At 43.1% G+C, this 27,664-nt stretch overlaps 2 protein-coding genes across 2 annotated transcripts in view; one reads left to right on the forward strand and one right to left on the reverse strand.

The window, feature by feature from the left end:
* SHQ1 (SHQ1, H/ACA ribonucleoprotein assembly factor) overlaps nucleotides 1-256 on the reverse strand; it is a 46,342-nt gene extending 46,086 nt beyond the window's left edge. Inside the window, exon 1 of the mRNA XM_084292545.1 lies at nucleotides 54-256. The gene's annotated coding sequence lies outside the window, so the exon portion shown is untranslated. The remainder of the gene's footprint in view (nucleotides 1-53) is intronic.
* Nucleotides 257-4,249: 3,993 nt separating this feature from the next.
* GXYLT2 (glucoside xylosyltransferase 2) lies at nucleotides 4,250-27,664 on the forward strand. The gene is made up of 7 exons (XM_084292638.1): nucleotides 4,250-4,557; nucleotides 10,889-11,078; nucleotides 11,278-11,409; nucleotides 18,279-18,530; nucleotides 19,595-19,718; nucleotides 22,911-23,083; nucleotides 23,372-27,664. The coding sequence occupies exons 1-7, from the start codon at nucleotides 4,367-4,369 to the stop codon at nucleotides 23,552-23,554; spliced, it is 1,245 nt and encodes a 414-aa protein (XP_084148764.1). The 5' UTR covers nucleotides 4,250-4,366; the 3' UTR covers nucleotides 23,555-27,664.

Here is a 27,664-nt window from a genome sequence, read left to right on the forward strand (position 1 = left end):
ATAACCCAATTTCCCAGCCTTTTATCTTGTTTTAAATAAAAGAACACACAAACCGGCCCTGCTGCGCACGTGAACCGTTGCCTCAGCACACCTCTCCCCCGGGGCGCCGCACGGGACCCGCCCGGCTCCCGCAGCCGCCTCAGGAGGCGCGGGCTCGGCCGGGGGCCGGCTGCAGCCCGTGGGCAGGGCCCGGGGACCGCACCCGGGGCAGCACCGGAGGGACGGGACAAGGCACAACGAGGCCGTGCCGCCGCCACTCACCATGCCCAGGCTGTGGCGGTAGCGCATGTGCGGGCCCGGGCAGCAGCTCCGCCTTCAGGGGCGGCCTCGCACAGAACCGGCCCTCACAAGCCCTTCACAAGCCCGTCCCTCACAAGCCCCGGCTGCCTCCAGCTCGCTGCCCGCCCCCGGAGGAGGGCGCTGGGAGGGAGGCGAGGGCGCCCCCGCCGGCCCTGAGCTCGGTTTTCCCCTCACAACATGGTGCGGGATCCCCCCTGCTGCTCCGTAGAGAAGCCACGGCGCTGACTGTGGTGGTTTGGTGCCCCTGGCGTCCTGCTTTTGGGGTTGTGTAAACGGTCTAAAACAAGTGAAAGCAGTATTTGATGTTTTTAAAGCCCTGAGCTTCAACTACTGTCACTACAAGTCTTATAAATCTGGCAAAATCCTTCTCAGAGGATGGGGTGCTGTGAGGGGAAGGCTGCCCGCATCACCCCAGCGTTTTCCTCTGATAACCGCAGGGATAGTTGAAAGTGTTGGTGTCAGACACGGCCAGATCCTGATCCTTAAATACAACAGGCTGCTGAAAGTAAATTCAGTGCCACAGCTCAGAATATAACTGCTTTATGTATAAGTACAGCGTGTGGGCAGAAGAAACACCTCTGGAGAGAGGGAAGCTGAGAAGTGAGTAGGAATGGAAGGTTTGGGCCTAATGTAATTCAAATTAAGGTATTAAGGATAAAGTGATTTCAAGAGCTGAAATGCAGAGCAGTGCAGGGGAGCAGGAAAACACAGATCGGTCCCACAAGTACTGCTGGAACAGGATGCCCAGTTCCGTGAGTGTCTCGCAGGAGAGCAGGCAGATGTGAACCAGATTGTCCATGTGAATAGAGGCAGAGCCTGATGATGCCAAGGAAACAGCATTTGGGACAAAGCACAAGAGGCTCGAGGAAATTGATAAAAGCAGAAAAGTATGTTTAAAAGCCAACTATTTAAATATAGAATTTAATGTAAAATTAATCTGATTTTTCTGTCGTCAGACTATGAATGGTATTCTGGTTCCACATCATTCTCTACGTTTTTAAGTGCTACTGATTCTCTTCTCCCTGTCCCCTGTGACATGCATTCAAACGTTTGTCCTGAAGGGATACAACCTCTGCTGACAAAGCTTAAAAAACAAAATAGACAAACATTCTTCCATGCTGATAAAGATTGATTTTCTTGCTGGAAATCCAAAGGATCTGGCATCTCTTCATGAGAAAACATCTTCACTCATACAGAACTGAAACAGCAGTTTAAATACCGTGCAGTGTTTCGTTGACATGCACAAAAAGCAAATACTTGCTTCAAAATAGATAATTCTCCCCAGTGATCTAAAACGGATGGACAGTTTTAATACACAGCCTAAATGTTCCCATGTCCCATTTTTTCACATGCAGAAATTGAAGATGCATTGTATATAGAATGCATTTTTTGGATTAAGAAGTTAATGGCATGTAATTTCAGATGCTGATTTGACTTAGACCAAGGCCTCAGAAACTTTTGATGCATTTCCAGAGAACTTCAGCACTAATTAACTTTTGGACCTTGCCAGTACAATCTGTGGTAAGTGTGTTGGACAGGAAGCTAAATTATGAACCACTAGACACCATTCTCTAGATAAGTCCAAATTCACATAAGATGAGTCTGTGAAAGATAAGAAGTTTCATCAGAGAATTCATTCTGGTCTAACTGATGCTTTCCAAGACTGCCTCAGAATTATTTTTTTCAGACTCTAATAACTCCTAGCCTTTTTTGACTGGTAATACTTTGCCTGTAAAAGAGAATTTATATGCTGATTTCAGTAAGGAAACTGGCACATCAACCAAAAGTTAAACTGACTATTAAGGCTCCATATTTAATTTTTCTCAAAATATAACTGTACTTTAAATTAGTTCCTTACAGATCTACATAATAAATCTTACGGTATAGCACAGGCCTTTGAATGATTTGCCTCTCAATACATATGATGTCATGGTACTGTGGCTGCAATATAAAATATGCAGAACACACTTGGTGTTAATAAATTTGTTCAAATGAAGTCTAAAGTATGCAAAGTTTTACTTAAGCATGCTTTCACTGTTTTATTTATTTATTTATTTATTTATTTTGTCCCCCAGACCTAAGCCATCTGTTTGATTATCTCTGTAGCCACTGTCATGTAACAAGACTACACATCATGACCAGTCCATTGCTTTGCCGCCAGAGTTGAACACTTTGGAGACTGCAGTGGATTTAGCAGTGCTGACTAGAAACTGTGCCATGGAATTCTTCTCCAGTCTGGTAATGTAACTGATTTTGTTTGAGCGTGCATGTTGGTAGCCCAGAAGAACTGGTATCTTCACAACTTGGAAAGTTTGAAAGAAAATGGTGCAAACAGGCAGGTAAGTGTACACTGGAGCATATCACACAAACAAGGGAAAAAATCTCCAAAATCATGTTAGGAATGTTTTGCGTATTCCATAATGTTTACCCTGGCATTTTTATGCAGACATTGCTGGCACATCTATATTAAAAAAATATTATTGATAAGTAGTATAAAATCACACATTTTACTGGTTGAGGATTTCATGGGATTGCTATTGATAATCGTTTTTATTAAGAAGGAAGTTTGGTAGGGTTTTGTTGTGGTACATATATTCTTAGAAGAGAGCATATGGTTATGCATTGTGGTTTTTCTGTAGCCTCTCATTTAGTATTGCTATTTTCTCCTTGTATGAAGTAATTTATATTTTGACATCTGCTCAGAATTAAAGTTGGATGAAATTCTGAAACCGTACATTTTCTTCACATCTCCGTTGATAGTAAGGCTAAGTATTTTTTAGGATACCATTGGTGAAGACTTGTGACATTGGTACAAAATGGCCAAGCTGTGTAGCTTTGCCAGCCACTAAATGCATTTTAGTAGTGGAGGACCAGCTCTTGGGAGACCTAGCCTCAAAGTAAATACGACTTTACAGAGCAGGGCTGTGCAGCAGGAAGATTCACCCTTTTGGGTGAGGTGAGTCATTTACTGTACACTGATCCTTACTTTGGTAGGGTCCTGACCCACAGGTTCGAGGCTTTGGCCTCACAGCCTGCAGTTACCTGTCTGCAGTGGCGTGCTTTCCCTCAGGTAGCACTGCAGCCTCTGTGGTGGTCCTCACATTACAGCAGCAGCACTGAGGATTTATTTTAAAACTAGCAGACCAAATAGCCTGATGGAGAGCACATCTCCAGAGAGGTGAGAGACAGCAGGAGAGCTGTGTTTGTTATGAGCCCCGCGGCTGCTCCAGTGCAGCTTGTTAGCTCATGGTTGTCCTGCACAGCATTCCCTGGAGCTAAAATGAGCCACGGAGAGTCTGAGTTCAAGCAGTAAGACCATGAGGAATGGGTGAGGCTACAGCTCCTGCTCCCTGTGATGATGTTTGTGCCTCTGCTCTTTGCAGAGCTTATGCTCCAGCTCCGTGGGGCAGCAAGAATCCTCGCATTTCCATCCTTTAACGGACATACATTACCTTACAAACCTACGCAGGATTTACTTTTCTGAGTTTATTTCTGGAAGGGGTTGCCCAGCGTGTTTCAGGACAGGCTGGACGTGGTGCTTGGGGACAGGGGTCGGGGGGTGACAGTGCTGTGGGGGGCGGTCGAACCCCAGGATACTGGAGGCCTTCCCCAACCTCGGTGCTCCTGCGAAGCTGCCGGTGCTGCTCTCCCAGTCCCTCCAGCACAAGCCCCAGGAGTCAGCAGCTGCTCGTCGAGCCCCCGATTCCTTCACGAAGTTTTATTTCTTCATATTGCAGCGGGGCAGGCTCTGAGGAGCGGGCCGCCTTCCTCCCCTCACGGCGGGGCCGGCCGCTAACCGAGGGCCGCCTTCCTTCCCCGGGGAGAGCAGGAGGAGGAGGAGGAGAAGGGAGGGAAGCAGCGGGACCACCCCAAGCCTCCTCCCCCGGTGCCGGTCCCTCCCCGAGCCCCTCCCGGCCGTGCCGTGCCTCAGGGCCCGGCTCCTCCCCGCTGCCGGCCGGGGCTCGGCGGCCACGTCCCCGCTCGGGGCCGCTCGGGGCGATGGCGGCGGCGGTGGTGGCGACGGGGGCGACCCCCGGCCCTTAGCCCCTCGCCACCCGCCGTGGCCATGCGGTTGTCCTGCAAGGTGGCGGCGGCTCTGCTGGGGCTGGCCGGCCTGCTGCTGCTCCTCTACCTGCTGGCCGGCCGCCACGCCGCCCCCCGCCCGCCGCCGCCCCCCACCCGCCCCGCCGCCCGCCGCCAGCCGCGCCTCGGCCGGAGCCCACCGCGGAGGAGCGGGGCCGGGGGAGCCGGCGCCAGGTAAAGCCCCCCGGAGCTGCCCCCCTGCGAGCAAACAGCACGGGGGTGGTGGTGGTGGGGGGCTCGGAAGCGGTGTGAAGCCGCGGTGTGCCCCGGAGGGGTGGCTTTTGCCCGGGGGTGGGGTGCGGGGAGGTGCTGTCACCCCCCAAATTGTGGCTGGGGGGGGGTCCCAGTGCTGCAGGGCGGTGTGAGGGGGCTGGGAGGTGCTGCGTGGTGCTGCCGTGTCCCGAACGGTGAGTATCGACGGCTTTTAAGCTGCCCAGGTCTGGTTTTAACTGCTCTTTACACGTAAATTATCATGAAAGGTTGAAATCAGGCTGTCTCACGTTCCCTCTCCTAGAACCTCACAGATGGGATACTTAAAAAACATGAATATTTGCAAAAAAATCTAATTACTTCAGAAAAAGAGGCAGTGTGTGCGTTCAGTGGGTGGAGGGCTGCGTTCCCCATCGCATTCCAACTTTATTATGGTCAGTGTGACCTCATATATCTAATTAACTTGGTATGTCTTTGTGCCTTTGATTCGTGATTTCACAGAGATGTTCTGAATGAAAACTGTTCCTGTTTCTTGAGCTCTTATTCCTTAACTTGCTGAAGCAGTTGGTTTCTTACAAGCATTGTTGCCCTGCTGAATGTGTCATGAACAGAATTCAAATGTGTGTATTAAAGCAGGATTATTTCCACTAGCAACTGTACCTCTTGAAGTCATTTTTCTTTAGGGCATATCTCTGCGATTATCATGGAAATCGAGAAGAACACTGAGGGAAGGAGCCTGGAAAGTATGAAACTCTGTTAGCATGTAAACAACCGCTCCATTTCAATGAGCTTTTCAGCGAGCATCTTCGTGTTCCAAAAGTTGACGTTATCTGACTTTCATTTACTGACTTTGCAAGGATTTTTGACAAAGGTTGTAAACTTTTGTTGTTGTTCTGCAACACAGATGCTGCACCAGACACCAGCAAGAGTTTGCATCGCGGAGAGGCACAATTTTAAGGCCCAAATATGACCCTTGCTGAAAATTTACGTTGTATTAGGTACTACCAAAATAAAATGTAATTGTTGAGGATATCCATACAAAAATAACTTAGCGTGGTCCAAGTCGAGGAGGTGCCTGCCGTCTTGGAAAGGAAGCAGCACCTGCAAACAGGTGCCACGCTAGCACAGATCGCATCCGCACGAGCACAGTGAAGGTATCAGGTGGGAGGATCGGCTTATTGTGAAAAGTCTGATCCGAAATACACTGAAAGCAGTGCGGAGGCTGTTTCCAGGGGACTTGAATGTGGAACAAGGAAAACTGACAGTAGTTGAACTAGTTATTGACTTCGGGAGTGAGTATTCCTGTTCATTGAGCAGGCTTTGCTTGTGCATGGCCTTACAGAAAAGCACATTCAAATGTTAAGCTGAATCGGGGTTGTTATTACCAATTCATTCCTATCCTATAAACAGTGATTATTTTAGTTACTCCTTACAAGCCAAGGGAGAGTTACAAAATTACTTTAAGGCTATGTGTGATCTAGCCAATTCCTGCAGGATAAAAAGTCCGATTATGACTGCGTAAGATCTTGTGGTCTGCCCATGGTGTCTGTATTCATATGCAGACTGCGTGAGTAAGTCACATAACCTCAGTGAAGCTGTGTCTGTGTAAATGTAAAAAGTTGCTTTAATTCAGTTTTGCTGAGTGGATTAGTGTAGTTTAGCCAGAAGAGTGCAGGTTTTGGTCTGAATTCAGAAATACTCGATGCCTCACCTAGGACATGGGTTTGGTTTGTAAGAACCCGTCATGCTGCAGGCAAGGTAGTTTTGCAGGTTGACAATTTTAGTTTAACTCTGAGTCTCTAACGCTGCTTTCTGCAGTTGCATGAGAACAATAGAAGATGTGTGTTTCCAGTTTTGAAGAAATTTCTCCTGATACAAGTAGTGATCCATGGTAAGAGCTTTGAGCCACGTAGTCCCAGCTGGCTGGGGCCTGGTAAGGATTAGGGAATAGGGGCACGTGTGCTGCCTCAGTCATTAGATGATTTTGGCAAGTCTGGAGATGAGCATCACATCTGAGTTTCTGAGTAGCTTGGAAAGCTTGGTTTTGGGGGGTTTACTGATCCTTCCTCTCGGAAGTGAGAAGTCCTGGGCCTTCAGTAAGATTCTCTTCCTGTGCGTAAGTACAAATACGTGCCAGACCGATGTGTGCAAAGCATCAAAAAGCAAAAGGGTTATTTTACATTCGAAGGGCAGATGTGACCACACTTTCTATTAAACCAGCGTGGCAAGGTTTGGGAAGTGAGCCTCTGCCAGGATGTTTGCTTCCCTGGAAGTAACTTTCCCAAAGCAAAACATCTCTTATGTGGCAACCAGTCAAGACGCTTTTTCTCTCTGTGCAGCCTGTGTGCACACATGCAAGTTTGGCTTGAGGTTGATGGCCATAATACCGCGGTGGTGGCCCCAATCACACTTCTCTAACAAAAAGCACCCTTGATAAAAGAAGAAGATACAAACATCCGTTCTGCTTTTGAGTGTTTTCCTCCCTTTGTCTGAGTGGTAGGAAGAGGTTTCAGGAGTTTTTTGATTGCCAGCAACTACAGTCAGTTTTGTGCAACTGCATTAAAGTGAGAAAACTTTATTTTTTAAACATTTTGAGCCTTTCTGGTTTATATTTTAAAGTGTGAGAGGGTGTTTCGTATAACAGAGCCGCTGTTGGGGCATTGGCTCAGTGTTGAGGCTCAGGAAGGGAGCCCATCCAGTGAATCACGTTTTGATACATTGCCTAAATCTAACCTTGTTTATGCTGAGGGAGTAAATGAGATCATAATAAGAAGAAGGTTTCAAAAGCTAACAACTATATTGCATTTTGTAAGAATCTGCATGCATTATCTTTCTCCCTGGAATAAATTTGAAGGTTTGAATAGGTTAGGAGGCTCCGTAATGAGATGGGAATGCATTATTTTGAATGGATCTGGATTGATTTAGACAGGTTTTGGGTTAATTACGTTTGAGACACTTTGGCTGTGACTAATAAGAAAATTGCATGTAATCCAAACTTTAAGGCCTAGAAATGTAGGCTATTGTGCCGGAGCACTCAGGCTTCTTCTGTGATGTCAACAAGCATGTCTGTCAGGAAAAAATGTATGCAGTAAATAAAATGCCATCGGGCATCTGGGTAGGAGCTGGTCTGTAGTGCTGGGAGACCTTTGCTACAAGTATTTTATCGTGCTACATCCTACCAAGTCTGGCTTCAGCTTTTTCCCAGGGATCTATTCTGCTGGTATTTTGTTAGGCTTTCTGCAATGCTTAATCCTAGGCAGCAGTGCTTAATTTTAAAGCCATAATAATGGGGAACAGAAGGAAAGGGAAAGCAGGAAGCTGTTTTCTCTGAACAGATGGGTAAAACTGGGAACAGAGCAGGGGGGTTGACATAATATTAGTTAGATTGCTAATATATCAACAAACTACGTTTCTGTACTGAAATTAGAAGATGGGGAGCAAGGTAGCAAAGACCTGGCGTATGTAATTCCTTTATTTGTTCTGGTCAAACCTTAAATTTTAAGGACCAGGTCACTGTATTGTGTTAGATGCATTTGAACATTTAATTTAGGCCATAAAGTCCAATTATAGACTGTACCTGTAACCAGTGGGTTGGACTATAAATGAATGAAAGCCTGTGTGCAGGTTAGGAAGAATTTGCTATTAACAATAATTATGGTTCTCTGTGGGTCTGTGTGCTTCTTTTAATATGTATGGAGTTCTCTAGAGGTAGGCAACTATTAGTACTGGAACAGCCGTTCCTGCTTTTACAGGCAGAGCAGCTAAAGCACGAGGAATTAACAACTCACCCTCAGCTTTGCAGGGGCTGAGTTACTGAAACAGCCCCAAATGGTGCTCGCCCACCCTCAGCCACTGCCCGAGGACTTCTCTGGTTCCAACGCCTACGAGTGTCTTTGGTGTACAGAACCTAGCCACGTATTCTTGCTTTCTTGCCAGCTGATTTTTATTTTGTGTAACAAATTGCATCCTCTGCACTGTTTGCTGGAGTATTTGAAACAAAGCGTGCATCTTTGCTCTGTCCTTTTGTTGTAGAGTCTAGGAGCGTCTGAGCAGGCAGGTTGGGAAAACTCGAGGTGCCCAGTCGGTGTGCGGCACCCAGCGGTAACTGCACGGTGATGAGAGGACTTTGTTCTCACAGTCCTCTTGGTTTCCTAATGTACTTACAAAAAGACAAAATCGTGTGCTATTTGTCATCTCCCAACATCCCTCTGCTCCTCATTCCTGCTTTCTTCACTAGCTGTTGCCCTCGGTGTCCCAGACTACTAATGAGGTAGCTCAAACACTACCTCTTGCTCCTTTTCTCAGGCTTTTTATTCCTGCTTAGACCATTGCAAGCTCCTGAATGCTTTCAGCCCAGCTCCTCATGACTGATAATTAGCACAAGGCCCAGGTTTCTCCTCCGCTCTGGAGCCAGGGCAGTGTCTGTGTTGGCAGTCGGGATGCCTCCTGTTCCTCCACGCTTCCCCTGGGCTCCTGGGGCTGTCTGCTTTCATCGAGGGGCTTCTTCTGCCGAGTCTGTTGGAAGCACCCGTCTGCTTGTACGGGGTTTCTCAATACAAAACAGCTGCAGAACGATAAGCTCGCTGTGCCTAACGTCAAAAAGTCGTAGCGCTTCGGTGTAGGGTTTAGAAATGTCACAAAAAAAGCTTTAGTCCCTCTCCCAGCGACTTCCACTGCCACAAGCTGTATCAGAGCAGCTCTTATCCTGCATATGGCTTGATTTAGAGACTCAATTAGAGGAAACATTAAAGGGATGGGGGTAGTGTGGGGGGAAGCGGGATCTGTGTGAGCAGCTAATTATTCACTTTAATAATTCAGCGGTTTTTACACTAATAGGTTGGTAAGTAAATACCACTTCACATAGATGTAGTGTTCTATTATTTATACGCTGATGAAATTGGGGTTTAATTAAGACTAAAGCCCAAGACTTTAAACCATTAATGAAACATGTTGCTTTGTCTAGCCAGGCTGGTATTCCTCAACACAGAAGTGGATTACCCCGTGGTACAGAGCGCTGCTGCTACACTGAGCTGTGCTTTAATGTGTGGAAAAACATAATGACAGCTTTATTAACTGCAATTTTTCTCTTTATTTAGAACTTTTGTTTATAGTATTAACTTTACTGATTAATTTTATGTATGTAATTGTGTGCAGAGAGCAGGCAGGGGCTGACGTCCTGTGCTCGGCGGTCTGTCAGGAGCTGGCAGTGATCTATGATCAGCCTTTTGAACTTTACTCGAAAGATTATGATGCTTGTGATTTAGATCCTTTGTCACCATGAATCCATCTAACGGAGCATAAATGCAATCTGTGTTGGAATGTGAATGCAGTACAGCAGCAGCATTCCTGGAGGATGTGATTTTACCTCCGTACTGACTGCAGGGGGGAGGACGCAACCAAAAGGCCCCATTTTCAGAATGTCTTCAGGTCCCTAAAAGGACTCTGATTTTTCTGAGTAGCAAGGAGCCTGAACATGCCTTTTACATGCAGATTCTCCTGGCTGAAATTTCTCTAATGTCCACACAGACAAAAGTAAAAAACCCCATAGCTTGGCCTTACACTGCTTGCGGAATCTAGTTGGATTCAACTGGGACAAATAAATGTGTTTGTTTTTAAAAAAATCTGTATTTTAGTAAAATCTCAGGGATTCCATCCAGTGAAATGGAGAGCAGTCCTTTGAAACTATGCCAGTACCTTCAGGCCAGGATTAAGGCATGCATTTTTAAAAGCCAGATTAATTAACTGTTAAAATAATTTGCATATGGATGGGTGATTTATTTATTTATCTATTCATTTCATGATTGGTTGTCCTGTGCCAATCTAGCCAAAAGTTACGGTCCTGGAATGAAATTGCTGGATATAGCTCTGTAACCTGCACTGTGTTTGAAGGCTGCCTAGGTAGTAATAAGCCCATTCTGGCTTTGTAACATCAAAGCTGGAAACAAAAGCTATCATTTGCACTTAGCAAGCTGCTGTTGTCTGCTTTGAGGTGTTATTGAATTAGTTTCGTGTGTGGATATAGTGCTGTGATTTATGCCAGTGCAGAAATGCAGGAAATCACAGATAAATTTCTGGGAAGAGCGCGTTTCTTTTTGTTGTAATTTTAAGATTCCTGATTTGCCTTGATTAACAAAATCTGGCCTCCTACTTGCAAGTTCTGTGAGTGTCTAATCAGAAAAAAACCTCTCTGATCCCCTACATCATGGAGAGGAAGAAAAAAAACCTCATCTCTTGATGCAAAATTATCTTCTTGTTTACCTTAGTATTTTTTTATATGTCTGTTACAAATTTTCAGGAAGCCTGGAGAACAAAAACATTCAAAAGAGCCTTCATCTCTACGATGCATGCATCTGGCAGTTGTGGCATGTGGGGACCGGCTGGAGGAGACGCTAATCATGCTGAAATCAGCAGTTCTCTTCAGCAACAGGAGGCTCTGTTTTCACATTTTTTCTGAGGATTCCCTTAAGCCTGAATTTGAGAAGAAGGTGAGTTTTTTTTTTGTCATTTGGTAAATAAATGCACGAGTCGCTTACATGCTACAAATCCTGGAGCAAAATTACACTGACATCAACAAGTAGCAACTAAGTGCTTTGTTACTGTAAGCGGTTTCTAAATTCCTTACACATGCACATTAAAAAAGAAAAGCAATATAACATGTATAATTCCTCCCCTCATTTCTTCTAGTTACAGGAATGGCCCTCCTCATACACAAAGAAGTTTGAATACAACATTTATCCAATAACCTTCTCAGTAGGAAATGCTCAGGAATGGAAAAAGTTATTCAAACCATGTGCTGCCCAGCGCCTTTTTCTCCCGGTAAGGCACCTGGCTTTCTGAGTAGGATGCTTCAAGAAAAGGGGCTGCTTCAAGAAAAGGTTAATTCCACGGAAGGGAAGCTTCGCTGATATAATATTAAAACGATTTTCAGGCTAAAACGTCTGCTTAAAGGTACTTTAGTCTGTACTATTGCCACTTAAAAACAACAAAGCAGAAATCCAGCCTTTTTTTTTTTTTATGCTAGCAAAAAATGTGTTTCTTATTTGCCTGCAGTTCCACTAGTCTCTCAGTGGAACTTCCACTTAAGACTCAGCGCAAGAGCTCTTTCAGGGTAGATGCTGCGTGCTTTCAATGAATAACATTCTTTTCAGCGTGCAGTCATCATATCCTCTTTATCCACTATCTCCCTTTCCATATGTTACTGATGCTTTCAGGAGTCCCTTTTCTTGTGTTGAACTTCTTTTTTGCAAGACTGTAAGATTTGCCCTTAAGGTAATAATTCCAGTGTGTTCTTAGAATCGTAAATTTGGAAATTATATAAAGCTGCTGGGCAGAAATAACAATTTTGCATATGCAGAAATATGCAAAATTAAAAGAAGCTTTGCATAAAGCAATTTCAGTGAATTTGAGAACAAACAGCAAAATATCTTGTGCATTGCTGTTGGCTGGGGTGACTCCAGTGAAGTGGCACGCTGCTCACAGGCTCCAGATTTCTTCATTGCTGTCTAATGAGAAATGGGGGGAAAAGAAATCTCTACTTTCTCAGATGGAAACAATCAGGAGACAGCTGCACATCCAGATACGTTAGCCTATGAATACATATGTGAGAAAATATGTGCTGTCAGCAGTTCTGTTTATCTGCCATTTCGGGGTAGATTTTCAAATGCACAAAGGCCAGATGGGCTGGAAGTAACTCCAGCTTCAGCAGGGATCCTCTGCTCCCTGAGTTTTAGATCACCTGGAAAATAATCCCCAAGTGTTAGCCTGTTCTGTACAGATGTGTTGTAAGGATTTACTCGCATGGGGATGTTCTCACTAGGAAAACACAATTCTCTCCTCTTCCTGTGACTGTGGCATTTTTTTGTCATGTCAGTAGAGACACTTGTCACAGAAATGGTCTCACATTTGTTGTCAGCTGTCTGATGACAGGAAAAGTGTCATGTATCGATGACAGTTCCTTCAGGCTGGGCACTGCTTTCTCGGTTCCTTGTTTGTCACTTGCGTGTTGCTGAAGTTTGGTGTCTCCAGCGACTTCTTGCAGGGAATGATTAGACTGGTACGTGGTTTCTTGAGAAAATTATGAGGCAGCCTGAACTGTAAATGTTTGTTTCTCTCAGGACAATTGCAAGATGTTGTGTGTGGCCAGGCCGAGGTGTCTGGCCCTCAGCAGGTGGGGTTGCCCCAGAACAGTTGCAGCTGACACTACGTTGATGTGGAGACAGCGAGGAAAGTAAGTTGGAGTAAGAGCAGAGGTGGCAAGCATCCCCTTGGCACTCAAGTTCACAACCTGGCAGAACTTTAATCTGGGTAATTTCAGTCACCATTAATGTTTGTTACTCCATGACTAGGCTCTGATGTCCTCTTTGGATGAGACAGAGCTGTAGAAACCCAGTCCCCACACAGTGGGAGCAGAGGGTGTCTAGTGTTGTTGTGTAGTGGAATATTGTGACTTTTTAAATATATCAACAGGGTGTCAATATCCTTTTTTTTCCTCTCCCTCCTTCCAGGCCCTAAGCATTTTCTAGATTTCTAAACGTGCCTGGATTTCGGGAGGACCCCAGGGGAGCAGTGGTGGAGTTGCTCAGCTGTTGAGCCCTCAGTTGTGCAAATTGTCTTGTTCCTGATAATGCTAAGCCTGAGTGGAATGCGAGCCTTTGATTCACAAGTGCCTCTCCTGCCAAAGCCTCTCTTTGGCGGTGACAGCAGGCATGTGAAAGTGGACAGGAGGGAGCGAGGAATGTGTTAAAGGAAAACTGTGTGAAAATCTTCTGGTGGTTTAACTGGCTGATAAAGCTAGAGCCTACGGGATGTGATCCTACAGCCTGTAGCAATGAAGTGTCCGCCCTGGGTAAGAGGTTGAAGAACACATTCTCAGTTTGTTGAATCTATTTGGGTTACTAATATATTAAGGGAGATCATATGGCATCCTACATCTTGTAGAGGCATTCTGTGACATCTGACCTTACGTTTGCTACACAGAGGCAGGGGAAGTGGCCTCTGTGTAATCTCACAGAGGCTCCATGTGATCTCACAAGTCTAAATCTTTTCCTGCAGTCCATTTCAATAAAACTGTCAATGGGATCTGCAAAGTCAGAATAAGGAAGATGTGGATCATCATTAGCACAGGACGATACCTTAAAAATAAATGAGGAGGATAATGCTCTCAGCAGTTGCTACCTGACATCTCTGTTAGCAGGAAGGTAGGGTGGTAAAATCATCCTTACCAAGTAGAACTTTTGTCCTTGTGCTGTCAAGTACCCGGACATCATGGCAGTTGGCAGCTATCTACAACCCGAGACAGCTATTGTGCAATGTTGGGAAGATTGGCAGAACGCAGCCCTGCGATACAGCTCGATGCTGTGTGCGGTTCACAGATGTGGAAACCGAAAAATTCCCTGAAATTCTCTGCTCCGAAAGTCACGCAGGAAGTGTGAGGCTAAGACTTCTCATCTATCACCTTTTGTATGCCAAGTTGGTTATATTCTCTTCTCCTTCCTGCCTTCCCCCCTTTCCTCCCAATAAATAAGTCATCACCCAAAGCCAGTTTTTATTCTGTGTTCTGGATAGCTATGGGGGTTGTTAGTCCGACTGGACTGTAGGATCACTGAGGATAATCCTAAATATCTGTGTTTGTTTTTTTTTTCCCCCACTGAGAACACAATTGCTACACTGAAAGTGTTTGGTGGTATTGACATGGATGTTAAAACAGGGTAAAAAACTGTGTTCTGTTCTCATGAACGCTGTGTGCCACAGAGCTGGCTGGCAGCTGGCTCTGCATTGCTCCGGAGCTACCCAAACAACCGGCTAAAGTATCATGAAATGCTTAAGGGATTTTTGGATGATTTTAACTCTAATAGTAACTAACATTTACAACGTTTCCCAAAGCATTGAATCTACTTAACAGCTTTTAAGGTAGATTAATATTATCCTTGTTCTGTAGGTGTCCTCTTGAGGATGCTGAAGTAACCTCCCCAGTGGATCGGTGACAGCGCAGGGAACAGAGGCCAGGGCTTTATGTAGACAAAATTCTCTCTGTTGTAACTTGAGTTAATTGCTAATTACAATTAAGTTTAGTAACTCAACTTTACATTATCATGGAGATGCAAGCTTAATTGTGATTTGTCCCTAATTTTGCATAAAGCTCTGCTAAATTGACACGCTGGCTGTTGCAAAACAGTAGGTAACGGAGCTTCTCGATGCGCCAATATGTGTTTACACAGTCGTGTGTTATTACTTGCCAACCTTGCTAACTACAGAGACAGAAGTTGTGAAATCAAATTGCAGTTAATTGAGTATTTAAGTGAAGTGTCAGGCTAAATATAGCAAGTTCTGTGCAGAACTTTTTGACAGATTTACTAAGAATACCATCTAGCTGCAAATGAGGAAAAAAAAATAATCACAGTTCTTCTGAGCTGCAAGTGCCAGCAGAGCGAGGAAGAAGACAAGGCAGTCAGCCCATATTCCTGACCATTCGTTTCAAAAATCACAGTCTGTCAGGTATGTCTACATGGTTCGTGCTAGCAAGCATAAACTCAGAGCACCAGACACAATCTTGTGCTGCTTATGCTGCAGGTCAGATGTGCATCTCCTCCAGCGTGTCCCCCCGTGAGCCCCTAGCAGGCTCAGTGCCACTCTGCTCTGGCAGAGCCAGCTGGAGCAAAGTCTCCTACCGCTGCCTGCCTCCTGCTGCTCACCTGCTTTTGACGTTGAAAAGCAGCAGTCAAAAACATGTTGCTTTTGAATAAGTAAAGGCTAAATATTGTTTTAAGGTCTGTGAAAAGCACAACATATTTTTCTGAAAATTTTTTTTAGCTTGGGTACAGAGCTGCCTGGAACCTATGGGACATTGGGAATGCCAGAGTTATTTAAATGAAGTTTTATTCCCAGTGTAGTTCCATTGAAATCCAGGGAGCTATGCAAGGAACTCTACTGACATGATTTCTGAAATTAAATTCCTCTACCCAAGGCACAGCCAGACAGGGATGTGATCAATTCAGGCTGACATGTGTAGGTTTTAAATAAGTCTTAACACTTTGCATGCGAAAGAGGAAAGTGTGAAGGGTTTAGGCGGAGGAGAGCAGCTTTTCTTTCAGCCTGTTGGGTGTCCCTGCAGGGCAGCAGAGAGGCAGCAATCTTTTGACAGACCAGGAAAGAAAAGCGTGTGAATCTAAGTGGAGGAAGACAGGGTGGAAGGCATGGGGACGAATGCCTGTAGGCACCCACTTGACAGGGAACTGGAATACTTGCTTGAATCCGTTTATATATTGGAAAATTATTACAGTCCGTTTAAGCCTTCTCCAGGCTTAAATTTCTGTGTGTGTTTGCAGTTACTGAAAGAATATTTTCTGCTGGCAGAGGCAGTGCTGACACTGTCAGTTATGCTTGAGAGGAGTTCCTACGTGCACCCATTAAATGCCCCCCTTAACCCTCCACTAGGAAATGCCTAAACTTGTCTCTCCACCATGACACCATGTGTGTATATATATTAAATAATTATATGTATATTATATGTATTAAAAAAAACAAACAAAAAAACAACAATAAAAAGCATCCTGGTTTGGTCTGCAGTGTGCTATGGGTCCAGCAGGCAAATAGCTTCTTATCATGCTCTTCATATTTGAATGTTACCACCTGTCTCACACTAAATTTGGAGGGAATTGTTATTTTTAGTGTTTTTGTCTTTCTATGGATTCACATAGTGGGTCCCTATGAATCAGGGCATGGCAGTGCTACAGAATAGCATGCAATACCCAGAATATCCTTAAGCTAAACATCCTTTTCGTGTTTCCAACTACCTGTCTTCTGTTGATTTACTCTTAAAGTAGCTATCTTTTTGGGTTTTTATCCTTTTTTTTTTTTTTTTAATAGCATTGGACTTGAGCTCTGTAGTGTGTTAGTAGACTACTAGTGTCATCCATTATTGGTACCTTCCCCTGCTGTTCCATGTGGAAAAAGAAGTCCTGGCGGTATTGCTACAGCCTTCCATGCAGCAGAGTGCTCTGCCTGTTGGACTTGTTTATGTGCAGTTTCTCATAAGCAGATGTACAGACATTTGCCTTCTCCTGCTCGTCCTGCTATGTGGGAAGAACATAGAGTTATGACAGGAATTTGTTAAACTTGGCTAACTGTCCGTCGGAGTCCCAAAGTGTGCAGTCAGGTGAAAAATCTCACTCAAATCTGTACTCACACACTTGGCATCTTAATGGATGCCTGCTGAGCATACTTAAAAGTATTTTTTTTTTCACTTGCTCAAAGTTCTGTTGTTCCGTCTGTCTTTCCCCAGTAATCTTTAATCATGATACATTTCAATTCATGTAAAATTAAATTTCTTTGGTAGCATTAAGTCATCTGCATAAATAGGAGGATTTGACATTAGTATCATTGCATTTGGATGAGTGACTGGTGGTTCCATGCCACAGCCTGCTGTAAATCAGCCCTTTGGATGTGCCTTTCGAGTAAAGAGAGGGAGAGAAGTGGCCTATTTGGCTGAGACCATAGTAAGAAAATTTCAGTCCTTCAGGAATCCTCGGACAGTTTTAGCAACTAACGAAGAAGAGCAACAAAAATTCAATTGGACCTGATGGTGAACCTTAGCTAATGGTATTTCCTACCTAACAAACAGCATTACAAAGAGCTGCTGCAAACAGCAAGGGAGTTCTCTCAGGCTGTTAAAGCACTGTATAATTTGCCCTACAAAAATTAATGAATGAGCATGTAAGCGCTTGGACAGCCACAAGGGGGAACATTGTCAACGAGAATAGATTAAATATCCTGGATCTAATTTACAATTTACACCCTTGTGACCTGAGTAACTGTACTGTGCTTATTCCTGATGTAGAGTCTGATAACAAAGGTCAGAATCTGACCTGATAAGTCTTAAGAGGACGTTTCTATTCACCAAGCAATTTTTTGTTCTTCAGGAGGATGTGTATAGTAGTTGTGATTTCTGTGATTAGTAGTTTTCTTAATGTAAAACATTTTTATGTACTAATATTGAATGTAAGTCTCCTTGTATAGGAACACAAGGTTGTAATAGGAAAAACATAATCCGAAATTGAGATGAAAAGCTTTCTTTTACGAGAGCTGTCTATGGTGGAAGCTTGTATGTTTCATCAAGGTCTGTGGTAGCCAATCTGACTGCATCATAACGATCCAAATTAGGTTTTGTGACTGATTCTGAAAGCATCTTCTATATACATACAGAGTAGCAGATGTATATTATGCTGTATGGTATATAATTTTCAATACTAATCCTTTCAGAAACCTTGTCATGCAGTATGCAAAAATGACATGTTTTCTAAAACCGGTTAATGTATTTGTAGGTTGTTTTTTTTGTACAAGCATAGCACAGTTTGTTAAAAGAGCTAATAAAATTATGTAAATATATATTCTTTGCATTTCATTTCTGAACTGATACTAAGTAGGCCTTGCAGATATTTTTGAGAGGTAAGTGGATTGTTGTTGTCTATGAAGGTTAGAATCCAGCGTTTGTGGTCTGGTAGCTCTTCTGCTTTGCAGTTGAAATAAACAAACAAGTTATAACTGCTGTTCCTGTATGTAATTGCATTTAGCTGATAAATCAGCTCTTTTAAATGATCAGTTTAAAGTATTGACCTTTTGTCAATAATCTTCCTTTTTATTGTCTGTTTGCTTCCTTTCTTCCTCTCCTCGCTGTGCAAACCCAAAAGGTTATTTTAAAGGATGTGGATTCACTCCTGTATGTGGACACTGATGTTCTCTTCCTGAGGCCCATCGATGACATCTGGCACATCCTGAAAGAATTCAACTCAACCCAGCTAGCTGCTATGGCCCCAGAACATGAAATACCAAAGATTGGCTGGTACAGTCGATTTGCGCGTCACCCGTATTACGGGACAACTGGAGTCAATTCCGGAGTGATGCTAATGAATTTAACACGGATACGCAGCACTCAGTTCAAGGTGAGAAGAAATGCAGCTGTTGCAGAAAGTAGCGATTTATGTGTTTTTCACATCTTTTAGGGAAACAGAGTTATGTTAAGAATTAAAATTAGTAGAGAATTATATAAAGCCTATATTATAAAGAATCTCAAAAGTACAGAATGCATACATGGATACTAAACCCAATTATTGTGAAAATGATCACTAAAACAAGTGAAATATCCTCATGAGGCTGGAGCACTGAGAACTTGCAGATGAAGCAGTCTGCTAGTAGAGAAAACGTCATCTTCAACAGTTCACACTCCTTTCGCAGGTACATAAAAGGAGAAATTCAAGGACCTTCAGTGTGGTCACAATGTTGTTTTAAAATTGAGAAGCTTGATGTAAATATCCAGATAAATTTAAAGATAAATTTGTAATTGTTTGCATCTGCTGTAAATAAAATTTTGTACCCTGCTGCAGATGAAGTGATTCTGTGAATCGATATAAACGAGGAGGGAATGTTTTCCATCCTTAAACTGACATCTTTCCAATTTTGTGAAAGGCCTGGCACGTTAAATTTTGTTTGCTCTGTTGAGCATGTATTCTGTAATCTCTTTAAAAACTTTATTTACCCCCTGAGTGGTCTTGTTCTTCAGTCAAGGCCAGGGGTTACTCATACAAGAACAGCTTGATTAAGAAAATAAACAAACTTCCTTTTTATATCAGAATCCCTGGGAAGGGAAGATCGTTTTCAGTTTGCGTTTTCCTCACTTCTATACCTCAATTTTCACCTTGTCCCTGCATTTTTACATTTTTCCACATTTTCTCCCTCCTGTTGCTCAGAATAGGAAGATTCTCAATAGCAGGAGCTGACATCAGAGCGACACCCAGGAGACCTTGCTTTCCCGTTCGGTTAGATTAACAGCACAGTCAGCTCTGCTCTTCCAACCCTATCCGGGTCAATGTTTCCTAGCAGTTCTTCATTTTTCTAGGTATCTGACATGGCTTAGCAGATGTGGGAATATGTGGGTGCCACGCTCTGAGTCATACATCACATCACTGTACCCGGGATTAACCCATTGCTTCTGTTTTTCTTCCTGCAGAACAGCATGATACCAGGCGGTTTGACCTGGGAGGAAATGCTGTATCCATTATACCAAAAGTACAAAAATTACATTACGTGGGGAGACCAGGATCTACTAAATATTATTTTTTACTTTAACCCAGGTAAGTAAGGGTTCTTGGAATCATGATTATCTGTGCTAAGAAATCTTACTGACTTCACTAAATTAAAAAAAAAAAAGCTGTTTGTTACTTTTGATAGCATAGTGTACTCCTGCATGAAGATCATGTGTATGCACACGTAGGATTTGCCACCTATAAAAATACTTCTGAAAGTGGTGCGGGTAATGAGGCTCATACTTGGCTCTAATGAATATGTAAATTTGTCTTCTGGAAACTGTGAGAAAATAAGTATAATGTTAGTTTCATGATCGAATGCAGACATAAAGTTTAAGTTGCATATGTGCTTAAGAGCTTCACTGGACCAGGGCCTAGCTGGAAAATATTTTTGTTTCAGATGTTTATCTGAGCACAAGGTTGCCAAACATTCTCCAAAATTATGGTCTATTTTTCTGAAATCCAGCTGAATTCTGACACTTATGCAAATAACTGTGTTACTATAAACAGAAAACAGAAACAGTCACTGAAATACCTCCTTTAAAGCCTGCTGCCCTCCTTCAGTGCAAGTTATGTTTTGAGAAACGTGCGGCTAGCCTCTCACCTGAATGACTCATCCTCAGCAAGCAGCTGAATGGTGTCATTTATATTCTGCTGTTTAGTTGTGTGTTTTCTACTCTTCCTACATTCTGCTTGCTCTGGTGCTATGAAGAGCTCTAGAGGACCTCCTATGTCTCAAGATGTTATCATGGCATACCCCACCCACCCAAGGGATTGCAAGGCTCCAACAGAGGGTTAGCACGACCAATCCGTATATATTTGTAAACATAGCAAAATAATATATCAGATTCCTGTCTGTCACTCTTGCACAATGTCTCCATAAACAGTTTGCAACATTTCTGGCGTCTCCTTCCTGTCCTCCTGATTTTCAGTCTTACTTGCATGAGTGTGCATTTCCAAGGAACTGGCAGCTGAAAGCTTCTTCGTTTTAAAAGGGCGTGTCTTTTTTCCACAAATGCTGAGGCAGTTTCTGGAAGTTCAGCTCCCTTGAAGATCACACAGAAGTAACTTCAAGCTCTTCCAAAAACAGTAACATGTAAGAAATGCAAGGATTTCAAAATTGCAGCATAGTAGGTGCTTTCCAAAGAAGCTGAGAACCTTATTTCTCACTTGGGAATGTGCTAAGCATCCGTCCTTATTTGCTTTTCCTCATTTCCTATGTGACCTTGTATTCCCTCAAGTGAGCTTGAAAACAAAACAGGTTTGGATTTATCTTTATTCTGTCCCCTTTCCTTTTACTCTGAGGAGTCGTAGTGGAGGTAACTGGATGTGCTCAAGTCCAGCCAAAAATACGGGAGAGCAAAAGCAAAGCAGGAAGTTAACATCTGTTTATTGCAGACAGATGTCAAACATCAGCGTCCTGGGTACACTGCTCATTAGACTCAATCCTGGGGGAATATAAAGTGGAAGAAATCTTCATAATGAAATTATAAATTAATTTCTGAAAAGACATAAATATTACGAGAATAGGGTCTTCTGGAGAAAGATGAAGCTGGATTGGTCATAAAGTCAAACTGAAGTTGCTAATTTAAGCATGAGAGGAAAAAAAAAAAAAGCCTGTTGAGTGTTCTCTATCAAATCCATATGTTGAGACTCTGTTCTGCACCATAATCTGCCTTTTCCTTGTAACTGGTAAATATTTTTTTTCCCCAATCAAGTAACATCAGACTGCACAAGAAAAAGAAAACAAAATAATTGGATACAACTCAAACAGCAAACCAGACTTTCCCAAGTTTTTAAACTGCTGGACTGATGAAACTGACCTAGGAAAGAATCAGTTGAGACTGCTGCAGATGGCTTTTTATAGATGCACTGCACTGGCTTAAAACTGCACAGAACTGTGCTAGCTGGGGCCTGGAAGGATGCCCCCTTCTTCCTTTCTCCCAAGGCTGTTCAGATGATTGATGTATCACAGAGCAGCTGGAGGTCAAGCCCAACTGTGACAGCAAAAAACGTGCGAAAGCTTCATGGTGAGAAGAAGATGGAGAACACTCAAGTAACACGTACAGAAGCTGATAAGCACCTGATGACATCCTCTCCCCGTAGTGGCCTGCTGAGCAGTTGTGCTTGCAAACATCTGCTCAGGCTTCCTGGAAAGTCCCCGTTAACTGGATCAGAGTTTGGATTGGGGAATCGCAGCCTTCCCTGTCCTTCCAGCAACACCAGGGAGTGATTTTGGATGTGTTGTAGGTCAGACTGAATGGAGACCACTTACCATCTACCCTCTCTTGAGCAGTCTCCTGCTAGAGATGCCTTTAGGGAAGAGCTGTTTCAAAAACATTTTCTCTCACTTCCTCAAGAATCACACAGGAGCTGCTGCACATTTCTTGGGAAGCTAGGAAAGGCCAAGTGGAAACTTCAATCTTCAGCTCTTCTGACACGACCTGCCAGCATAGTGGAATGATTCATTGTGCTCCATTTCTGTAGCAAAAAGGTCACAGGCAGTGGCATGATTCATTATAAGCGTGTTACAAATACTGTGGGTGTATGGAGAAAGCTTAAAAAAAAAAAATCAGTAGGGAGAATGAGGTTAGAAGCCCTTTTGAGAAATCAGGCTGATCTTTAAAATAGTCTGCACCTTTGAAATGAATGGATGACAACTCTTAGGAAGACTATGGATAAAATACAGTGCCTCTTGTGCTCTGCTGTGTCTCAGTTTAACAAAGTGCCATACCCTCAATGAAAGCTTCAGCAGCGAACAGTGGATATACTTTGCAAGATTCCCCTGCTATCTCAAGAAGGATTCAGGATTTTGCACACCCATCAGTGCTCCGTGTGCTTCCCCCATCATTTCTGTGACTCTGGAAACTTCCTCCTGTGGCAGAAGACCCTGAATAGTGCCACATAGCTCGTACTCTCTGGGTTTGATTCTGTCATTTCTAACCTTGTAAATACACTCTTGGTTTATACTTGCACCCAGCCTTTTCGTTGCCCACCCCTCTCTTCTGATCAGCTCCAGTCCAGCAGTGCTGAGGGAGGTGTAGCCGTCCTCTGAGGAAGGGAAGCTTCTGTGTCTAGTTGTTGCTTTGGACCTTTGTAAAAAAGTAACTGATTTTTTCTGATTGTCAGTCCCAGCTTTTCCACAGAACCATGGTTTAAGTTTTAACTCATTTAATGTGTCTTTTTTTTTCTATTTTCCCCCTCGGTTTTTCCTCCCAATCCCCTGGCTGACACTGGCAGAGTGTCTCTACGTGTTTCCTTGTCAGTGGAACTACCGCCCTGACCACTGCATGTATGGAAGTAACTGCAAAGGTGCAGAAGAAGAAGGTGTCTCCATTTTGCATGGAAATAGAGGCGTCTACCATGATGACAAGCAGCCTACGTTCAAGGCACTCTATGAAGTGATACGTGATGTAAGTCTCCTCTTTTGATAGAGGCAGTTTTTTTTTTTCCCATGTAGATTCTAGCTTTAAGCAGGTCACTCAGATCGCTATTCCAGCACACCAGGCTGAGCGGAGTTGTGATTCATGTAAACCCTTTGGTCACAAATAATGAGGTTGCTGTGGCCTGTCCTGTTTTACTGGGATGATTTGAACAATCTTCCTTCATGTTACAACAAACTCCTAATCAAAACGTCCACTAAATTGCTTTTCTGCGATACTGGAGCTGAAAACTAACAATTCTCTTTCTCTTTCCTTTAGTTTCCATTTGAAGACAATCTCTTCCAGTCTTTGTACTATCCTCTTCAGTCTAAGTTTCTGGACACAGTGCACACTTTATGTGGGAGAATTCCACAAGTATTTTTGAAGCAGATTGAGAAAACTATGAAGAAAGTGTATGAAAATCGTGTCATTGTCTACCTGGGGGCCAACCACAGATACTAAATGTAGCTGTGTTTTTTACTTGGAGTTTTTCATTCTTGCACTCAGACATCATGAAGCATTTAAATGAAGAATGTGACCTCTTTTACTCAGAAAAAGATATATTTTTTTCCATATCCAATTTCTTAATAACTCTCTGAAACTGCAAAAACAGAAGAAATCCTAGAGATCCACCTAAACTGTCCTTTTTTAGGCATTCTGTTGTTTTCCTACATTGCTCTTGGTTGCCACACAGTGAGTTGATGATTCTCACTTTTGTTTGATGAGTTCAGTTTGGTTATTTGTTTAAGACCAGCTGTATTCAGTGTAACTTTCTAAGTTGTGCAGAAGTTTGTACTGGACTTAAGCTCAACAAAGAAGTGACAGTTTGAACTATTTAATATGTATGGGATATAACTCTTGAAATGATAAGGAAAATACTCTTGGCTGTCATGAGAATGCTAAATTACAGCAAAGGTCACTCTTGTCATATGATGAGTAAAAATTTACTGTAGTGTAGGGAAAGCATTTGCTTAAAATTGAAGTTCTGTCTGAAGGTATGTTACTTGCTGTTCTTCACACGTAAGACCTTACAAAGGTTAGGGGAATAGAAGAGTCCACTTTATTTTACAGCACTTTTTGTCTAGTGATTGTCAATTTTACCCTTTGCTATTCAGTAGTTTTATGAGGGCTTCTCACAAAGGAAATAGATGGAAAATAATTACAGCATAAACAGCATACAAGTAATGGGAAGGGGATGCAGTGGAAGCTGTGTCACCTGCACAGGTAATGCACAACACAAAGAGAATCCTTTCTTGCATGGAGCGCAGGCATGGTCTTCCTCTCTGCTCTCCTACAGGTTTAAGAACATATTCCCTAACTTGGTAATGCTCGTTGCATTAGATGCAGCACAAGAATGTTGTGAATGAAGAGTCCAAAATCAGGTATTATTGTTCTGTTTTTAATTAATTAATCCTCTTTAATTGCTATTTACTGCATAGTGATGATGCTATGCCACGGAGAACCTTTGTTCTGTACCTAGGCTGGGAGACAGAACGCTGGCTGTGACCTCTGCTTTTGGCAGTGCCGGGAGCCCGGGCTGTAGGAAGGTGACTGCCTGGCAGCTCCCTTCCTGGAGGTACAGTTCTACGCTAGGATCATAATGGATAGCTTCAAAGTGAAAAGGGGATACAAGAAGGCTTTGATGTCTATTTAAAGTACTTCATTTAGTTTAGATGTCAAAAGTGTGATCATTGTATGATATGCACAGACAAAAACTTCCTAAAACTTGCAGTAGCCAAGAGGTGATAGGGACGAGTTACTGGGGAATGGAAAGTAAGGACACTCTTACAGAGCAGTGACACGGGAGCAGACTTGCAGAGAGCATCCTTTAAGTGTAAACAAGCCCTGATGGGTGCGTGTAGGTGGGAGCATGTAGAAAACAGCAGAAAATGATCTTACTTTCCAAGTGTGTTTAGCAAAAGAAATTCACTCTTGAAATTACTGTATTTTATGTCTCACAGGCAAAGTAGGAGAGAGGTGAGGAAGGTGAGATGCATGAAGCTTTCCTCTAGTGAAAAGAAAATGGATACAGTTTGCATATCCTGTATACGTAACATGCATTTATTAGAGATAAATATCTGTTGTGTGTGGGTGAGGGGTAGGATGTGTTTCTGAAGTTACAAAGGAGGATTTTGGAAGAGTTGTACTTCTGGAGGTTGCTGCCCTATCCAGTCAGGACAGATGCACGGCTTCATAAAAACCAGCCTCCAGCAGAAGGTACTCGCAGCGCGCACATACCTCTCCTTGTGTGGCAGCTCACAAGAGAGAAAAAACACAGACCTTGCTGGCATCTCCGGCTGCCAGATCGGCTGCACGCGGGATTAAGTGCTGACAAACTTTTTCCGAATGCACGGGGTGTGAAAGTGGCTGTGACACATCCCGAAGCATGCTGTGTGAGTGACACGGCGTGGCAAACTGCATCGCTACCCGATCGGCTGAGCAGAGGGGGTGTTAAAGCAGGGGGTGTGCAGTCTTGGGCCTGGCAGTTTCGCTGCAGGCCTGCGCTAGCCCTCAGCGGGCCTGACACGCAGGCACGTCTGCTGTTCGCGCTTCTGTGCTGCAAATTCCAGTCGACAATTTGAGCGTGTTTTGTGACTCAGAGACATTATCTTACAGTCTTTGCCACATAAGTGTAAATTGACTTGTAAAAGACAGAGGCCCTTCTGCATCTGCTCTGATGGAAAGCTCAGTATTTCCTAATGGGAACCAGAGAGGCATTGAATCTTCAGTTTAGGTGTTGCTTTCTCACACAACTCGCCTCAGTATTTGCTATTTCAATTAGACTTCTAATTGCTGCTTAGAAAACGCTGCATTTCTAGATAGAGCAAAGCTTGAAAACAATGCAAATGGACCTCGAAGACTTCAAAACCAGGAGGCAATGAAAGGAAAACTCAGTATGCTGTTTTAAAAAAGTTTAAATTAATGCAAGCCTAACATAAGTAAGCCTTTTAGGCCAGCAATACTGAGAACTTGTAGAAATCTTAGCTTGCTTTTTGATCTTTATTTTTGAGTATCGGGGTAAAGCTGCCTGTAGCTCAAATGAGGATAGATGAGACGCGTGTTGGGCTCTCTGAATTCCTCATTTCCGTGATATCTACAAGCCACGGAAAGTTGCAGAGCAAAAGTCTTGTTGCCCAGACAGTTGCAATACTGATGCTAAGTGTCTGGAGGTTAGGAGGCTGTGATTGTGTAAGCCATGATTCAGCAAAACCCTGCGCTAAAATGAAGGAATGGAATTAATCACAAAACAAAGGCATAATTACATATAAAATGATTAGACTTTAAAACTGCTTTTTGTGTTTACAGGGGGTGCTACATTATTTTTAGAAAGAACTGTGTTATGTTCGCAACAGCTATTGAAATGTATGAAGTATGTGCTTTAACATGGAGACGTCTGTTCATCCAGTATCAGCTTGCAGGAGGAATGGGGGAGTTCCCCCCGCTGTGCTTTTTCTGAAGGGGGGAAAAAAAGCTATAATTTGAACTCTCCAAAGTGTACTAAAACAATTATGTAACTTTGATTCTGCTGTTGTTGTTAGAATTATTAATTTATATTCTGTTACAGCTTTCAAAAGCATATTGTATTTTGGTTTTAACAGTAGTTGGTTCTAGTATTAATCTTATTTAGAAACCATTTTTCATTCATTTCGTATTTCATACTTGTGGCTAATTCATGTAAATTAGCCTTCATTTACTTTAATAATGGGATATGTAAATACTTACATAGACCTTGTATCCTCTTTTCTGCTTCCTCTCATATTTTAGTTATTTCCAGCAGTATAATGTAACCAAAACACCTTTGTTAATGTAACACATTCAGCAGTGTGTCATAACACAGAAGGGAAAACCGAAATAGTTTTCTGTAAAGGAGCAGACACTCCAGCAGGCTGAATGTGCTGGTAACAAAGAATCCCCTTTAACATGGAGAAGGAAGCAGTAGGGTGCAGCCCGCAGAGCTGTGCCCTGGTTACATGAAGGTAAGCCCGGACCCAGCAACCCTTCGGTTCTCTGAATTCTGCCCGTAGTCAGTAGCTTATATGCAGTGCATAAAGTTAAGTGTGTAAGCAAGTCCTTGCTGTATCAGCGTCAAATATTCAGGTTTTAAATTCGCTATATTATACTTGAACTTGCTGAAGATAGATAAATAGGGGCTTTGTATTAAGAGCTGCTGAGCACCTCCTTTTAGCCCAAAGCCATTTAAGAAAGTGTCAGGTTACAAATGCACATTGTAGAACAAAGAACTGCCAGAGTGGGAAGCACTTGGTTGCATCATTTATATAACGTGAGAGCTTTTCTAGGTTATTTGCCTGCATATTACAAAGGAGGCTTAGATAGCTTTGTTATCGTTTCTTTTTTCTTACAAGAGGAAACTGGAAACTGCTGTGTGTGTGCATACCTACACAGCACGAGTGTGTGTGTACAGAGCTGTGTACCTTTTCTGTATCATCAGATTCTTGTGTATTTTTATTTGACAAGTGCACCAATTGTTTATAGCTCCCAAGGAGGCATAGCAGTGCATTTCTGTGTTAAAATCCTCTGGCTTACAGTACAAATAAATGAATTTTTAAGCAA

The sequence above is a fragment of the Netta rufina genome (assembly GCF_964035555.1).
Source record: "Netta rufina genome assembly, chromosome: 10".
NCBI classification, from domain to species: Eukaryota; Metazoa; Chordata; class Aves; order Anseriformes; family Anatidae; genus Netta; species Netta rufina.